This window comes from Papaver somniferum, chromosome 2 (genome assembly GCF_003573695.1).
Source record: "Papaver somniferum cultivar HN1 chromosome 2, ASM357369v1, whole genome shotgun sequence".
NCBI classification, from domain to species: Eukaryota; Viridiplantae; Streptophyta; class Magnoliopsida; order Ranunculales; family Papaveraceae; genus Papaver; species Papaver somniferum.
Genome location: NC_039359.1, coordinates 33,668,122 through 33,674,055, shown reverse-complemented (window position 1 = coordinate 33,674,055; position 5,934 = coordinate 33,668,122). Strand labels below are relative to the sequence as shown.

General features: G+C 31.9%; 1 protein-coding gene across 1 annotated transcript; it reads left to right on the top strand.

Moving 5' to 3' along the window:
- The first annotated feature begins 1,116 nt into the window (after window positions 1-1,116).
- Window positions 1,117-3,334, top strand: LOC113350825. The gene is made up of 6 exons (XM_026594937.1): window positions 1,117-1,345; window positions 1,441-1,643; window positions 1,749-2,381; window positions 2,499-2,524; window positions 2,619-2,703; window positions 2,765-3,334. Exons 1-6 carry the CDS (start codon window positions 1,117-1,119, stop codon window positions 3,332-3,334), a joined length of 1,746 nt encoding a protein of 581 aa, XP_026450722.1.
- Window positions 3,335-5,934: the final 2,600 nt, after the last annotated feature.

Here is a 5,934-nt window from a genome sequence, read left to right as displayed (position 1 = left end):
AATAATACGAAAATATGCAAGAATAATAGCTTAAACACTAAAATCATATGAATTATGCACTTATCAATAACCTGCATATATTCAATGAATAAATGTCGTTGTTGAAATTTGAATAACAAAATGTTTTACTCCCCCTAGAGGTAAGATAGGTAAATATTCAATCCAAACATCTTTGTTATTCCCCTTTTGTAGTCAGAAAACTACACAACAATATGATATGTTTCTCCCCTTTAGTCAATGCTTTACTCTTTAGTTAGATATAACGTTTAAGCATAATTGTCCTTTCCTAGTGATTAAAAATCACTTGTTTACTCCATATATTTATCCCCCTTTTTGTCACAAAATGACAAAGGTTCGAGCAAATAAAGGACAAACTGAAAGGATTTTACAAATCTAAAAGACTTGTACAACCTATAAGAGTTAAGCACGAAGGTTTCACATACCATTTTAGATAACCAATATTAAAACTGAAACTACAAAGTAATTTAGTTTCAATATGTTATCAAGGAAACAATTTCCCAAAGAAATTTTCCCTAATAGTCTAACAAATCGACTAAGAGACTCAATTCCCTTGTTAGCTCGATTACATATGCATAATCACTTATTTCGATAAAACCAAAATAAAGATCAGAATTAACTTTATTTCTCTCACCAGGTTATAATTATTCAGACAATAAATTATACCTTTCCCTTTAAACAAGATAAACAATAGGTTAGTTAAATAGTTTTTCTTGTCAAGAAATTCGATTAGACTTGAATAACTGAATCCTCCAATTGATAAGTCTAAGTAAGATCAGAATTAACTTATTTTTTCTTGGTCTTAGTAACTTCTGCTTTAAAATTATCACTAAGATCATTACTGAGAGAATTACTAGCTATCTGGAAAATCTTGTTTCTCAGCAGCAATATGCTTTTGTTAAAAATAAAAATATCCATGAGCAAATTTTGTTAGCTTCTGAACTAGTCAATGAGATGTAAACTACTAGAAAAGGGGGAAATGTAGGTCTCAAACTAGATATTTCACAAGCTTATGACACTATGAGCTGGGAATTTTTATATGGAGGATTTTCAGCTAAATTTTGTAATTGGATCATGGTTCTTCTTCAATCTACTAAAATGTCTATTATGCTTAATGGAGGACCAATTTATTTTTTTGGTGTTAGTAGAGGCCTTAAACAGGGAGACCTACTTTCTCCAATCCTGTTTATTTTAGCTCAAGATGTTCTTAGTAGGAATATTCATCAATTAGTTATGGAAAGAAAAATTCAGCCAATTGTGATAAGAAATGGTATTCATCCTACTCACTTAATGTTTGCTGATGACATCTTCTTGTTTTGCAATGGAGGTAAGAAAAGTATAAACACCTGAAAACACTCTTAATGGAATACAAAGTTGCTTCTGGTCAAATCTTTAATGCTTCTAAAAGCAAATTTTTTGTAGATGGTACTTCTGAAACAAGAAAGAGACAGATTGCTACATATTTTCAAATGGATCTCTCAGCTTTTCCTGACAAATATCTTGGTGTTTTCCTTGCTCAAGGTAAAATGAAATCTATTCGGATTTGGTATTTAGTTGATTATATGCATCTTAGACTAGCTTCATGGAGTGGTAAGATTTTAAATTTTCAAGCTAGGCTCACTCTGGTAAATCATGTTCTGAGTAGTATCCCTATTTATAATCTATCCATATATAAATGGCCTAGAAAAGTTCTAGAAGCTTGTGAAAAAATTATTAGGAACTACTTATAGTATGGCAATGCTGAAGAAAGGAAATGTATTACCTTAAAGTGGGACAATGTTTGTACCTCTAAAAAAGAAGGTTGTCTGGGTATCAGAAAGTTAGAAGATGTGAATAAGGCTCTTTTAATGAAACTTTTGTGGAAGATTCTTAACTGCCAGGATGAATGGGCTAATTTCTTTCTTGCTAAGTATATGGATAAAAATGGAAAATGGATTACTTTCTATAGGAAATCCTCTGTATGGAATGGTATTAGATGGGTTCTCCCAGAATTCATTGAAAATACTAAATGGATAGTTGGTAATGGTGCAAAAGTTTCTTTGTGGAATGATAGGTGGATTTTTGAGGAACCAATATGCAGGTTATTTCCTAATCATCCTTATATTGCCTTTCATCCCTACCTAAAAGTCCAAGAATTGATTGTTGATAATCATTGGTGCTTTCATGAAGGCTTTTTTCAATTCTTTATTATTGATCAACTGCCTGTTCTGAAAGAAGGAGAAGACTTCCTTATCTGGAGTAACACTCACTCTGGGGTTTTCACTGTTTCTGATGCTATCAATAAAATTAGACTGCACCAACCTAAACTACATTGGTATAAAAAGATCTGGAATCCTGCAGTGCTACCTTCAACCTCTGCAAGTGTATGTGCAACTGAAGACAACCTAAGAAAAAAGGGATTTCATTTTGCTTCAAGGTGATACATTTGTCATGATGGAGAAGACAATATAGAGCATATCTTATGGAATTGTGAAATTCAGTATCAGGCTGTGGAATTGGCTTTCAGGTATCTTTTCATCCCCTAAACCAAATTCTTTTGAGGATATTTTGAAAATGCAAAAAAACTCCAGTCCTATGATTAAAGAGTTATGGATCATTAGTGCTTATACTGCTATGGTTGAATTTTGGTTCCTAAGTAATGAAATTTACTATGATGATGTGAAGCCTGTACTATCCAAAATTCAGGTAAGAATTGATAAAAAAAGTCAATGATTGTGAAGTTAGGTTGAAAGGTGTTATGTGGGAGGGAACTGAAAATGAGAAATCTATCTTACAATTCTTTAACATCCAAGTCAGAAAAATCAGAAGAACAAGAATTATTGAAATCTTTTTTTATCTGCCAAATGAGAATGATTTGCTATTATGCTGTGATGGGGCTGCTAGAGGTAATCCAGGAAATGCAGGCTATGGCTTTGTGGTAAGAAATCATGTTGGAGCTTTTATCTTTGCAGAATCTGGTGGTCTGGGGATTACTACTAACTATGTAGCAGAATTCATATCTTGTATCAAAGCTTTAGAATGGGAAGTTGAGCAACAATCTGTCCAGCTAATTCTGCAATCTGATTCTAGTATGTGTGTTACGGCTTTACAGAAACAGAAACTCCATTGGTTGCTGCTTGCTAGATGGCAGAAAATTATGGATAGTATTTACTCTATCACTTTCAGACATGCCTACAGAGAGGTAAATTTCTCAGCTGACCATTTTGCTAAGAAGGGGACGCGTTTGCAGAAGGGGCAGATAATGAGTTTCAATGAAAGGCCAAGCAACTTGCAAAGGCTTGAATCCCCAGGGCAACCATACTACAGATTTGTTTAGTTTTTTTTTTTTGTTTCCTTAGTCTTTTTTCTTCTTCTTTTTTAGCTTTTATTTTGGTTTGTAATTTTAAATCTTCTCCTCTTTAATAAAGCTTTTCTTAAAAAATAAATAAATAAATAAATAAATAATAACTTAGTTTCTCTTATCCGGAATCAGATGGACTAAACACATAATCCCGTATTTTGTTAAGTCATAAACAATAAATACAAACCAAAATAAATTGACTTGCACAGTTATTTTATTAACTGGAAGCAATTGAACAAAAATAAACATTACAACACCGCAATTGCACCGAATTTCGTTAAGCAAAAACACTTGATACCCAACAATAAAAAAGATATCAAACAATAAGCCAAATAAACTGACACGATTTTTCTTAACTGGAAACAATTGAATCACACAAACATCCATACAAAATATAATGGAACATATCAATTGTACCAAAATTTTGTTAAGCAAAAGCAAAATATATGCAATATAAACTGGCTTTTATCAAACAGGAAAACGATTAACTAACAACTTTGTTACCTCAATTTCCGCAACCTCATATCCCCAGAAAAATATATATCATTAAGCGCAAGTTCACATAACAACTCTCCCCCAGTGTGTTGTCATCCTCTCGCAAGAACAAAAGAACAACAACAATAGCAACCTTTACCAGAGAAAGGTTGAATCGGTTTTAACTAATGTGTTCCAATAACAAAAGTTAAAAACCCGAAACACATATGCTATGCTAAACGCAACTCATGTAAACACAAATTGATTTAACATATTGTGACTTTTCACATATGAGATTCAATCAGAACACCTTATGATTCTTTGATAAAGCCTACCAACATGGGTTAGTCTTTAATCCCGCTAAATCAAAAAGCTACACAAATCATAAGGGTTACATCATATGAGATCGAATATTAAGGTTAATGGAAACCGAAATTAGGCATCTCATAAACGAACATTACATAACAAAAATATAGACATTCATTCACAGGCTATGTCTTCGGAAACTATCACATGAAACAAAAATTATAAAATAATAATTTTATTCAAAATAGACCTTACACAAACATATTGAAATCAATACATTGATGTATATTTTCTATAGATAAGAATCTTTAATTCTCTCAGAGTTTCTCGGCAGATTAGGAGATCTCAAAGGATTCCAATCCTCTTCAATGATCATTAATCTCGATTCAAGATTCATAAGATTGTTATTGACTTCCTTTACTTCCTTTAGCAAATCCTTTTCCATGTTCAGTACTTCACATAAAATTAGATCTGGTTTTAATGAAAGATTCTTGAGAAGATTATCATTAAGGGAAGAAATATGTCCATTAAGAACATCTTGATTAATTTCTGGAGCAGAGTCTGAATCACCATCTGAAGGTTCACGACGAATTTTCTTTTTAGGAAACAATATAGTTCATACTTTTCAACTTTGTGAGAGTTGCAGCTAGAGGCAGACATTCTGTCAGATCTCTATGAAATGAAATGTAATTTTCAGTCTCCTATAAATAAGAAAATATTTCTCATAATCTTTGAGAATATTATTTCATTTAATAACATTAAGCCATAATTTATTCATAAATATTTTTATTAAAAACATTTATACACAGATCCTTACTGTTTATTTTGGAAAATAACTAATAAGGATTTATGTTTATGATAACCAAGTTAGGTTATCAATTTTCGGTTGTTGAATTTTCTTCCCTTAGAAATTTCAACCTTCTTATAAATTTGAGAGTCTTTTACTTTTGAACTGTTAGGTTCTTTTATCAAATTTGAGACAATATCTTGGTATATAAGAATCACATCATTCAATTCCTTTAGTTGGATCTTTGAAGTGATTTTAGTTTTGGATTTAGATCTTCCCCTTTTAGATTGACAGAGTTTGTATCTCTGTGTGATACTAGGACATTGTTTCTAATAATGTCCTTATTGTCTGCATCGGAAATAGGGTCCAGAAGTACTCTGATTACAACCCTTAGGTTTAATAGTTTTATTCAACCTTTTCTTGTGATCAATTTTTGGTTTATGCACACTAAGAGTTGACTTACAAGAGCAGACAAGAGTATTCCTCGATTCAAATTTTCTAATTTTAACCTTATGATTTCATGTTGACAACAATTGATGCCATTGGTGAGTTTAGACACTTCTTTTTTCTCAGAATATAGAGAAAGTTCGTTTTTCACAAGATGCTTGTCAAGTTTTTCTTTATATTTCAGATAATTTAATCCGATTTGATCAATGATTTTATTCCTTTGATTTCATTCAAGAGACTGAATTCTTTTATCTTGACACAACAACTCTTGTTGAAAAACTTTAGAAGTGAACTCTTCTTGAGTATTTAATGTTGAAAGTATTTCCGAATCGCAGATTTCTACAATGGTTCCAATATGATCTGTCATACAGTCTTGATTTTCCTCGTCGAGGGAACAATCTAGAGTAGTAGTATATGAATTTCTCTTCCATCGAATATCCTTAGTAGGACAGTCTGGAGAAACATGAGCAAAGCCTTGACATTTGTAGCATTGAGGAATGTTATCATTATCATCCCATGTATCTTTAGTCTCTGGAGTATGATTACTTCTTGATACATGGGG

What these genes read in the sequence shown, in the direction of transcription:
- LOC113350825 (XM_026594937.1), top strand. Translation starts at nt 1,117, where the DNA reads ATGTCTATTATGCTTAATGGAGGACCAATTTATTTTTTTGGTGTTAGT. An exon ending in TTCAAGCTAGGCTCACTCTG is followed by an intron (nt 1,644 to 1,748) that starts GTAAATCATGTT and finishes AACTACTTATAG; the next exon opens with TATGGCAATGCTGAAGAAAG. An exon ending in TACCTTCAACCTCTGCAAGT is followed by an intron (nt 2,382 to 2,498) that starts GTATGTGCAACT and finishes TGTGAAATTCAG; the next exon opens with TATCAGGCTGTGGAATTGGC.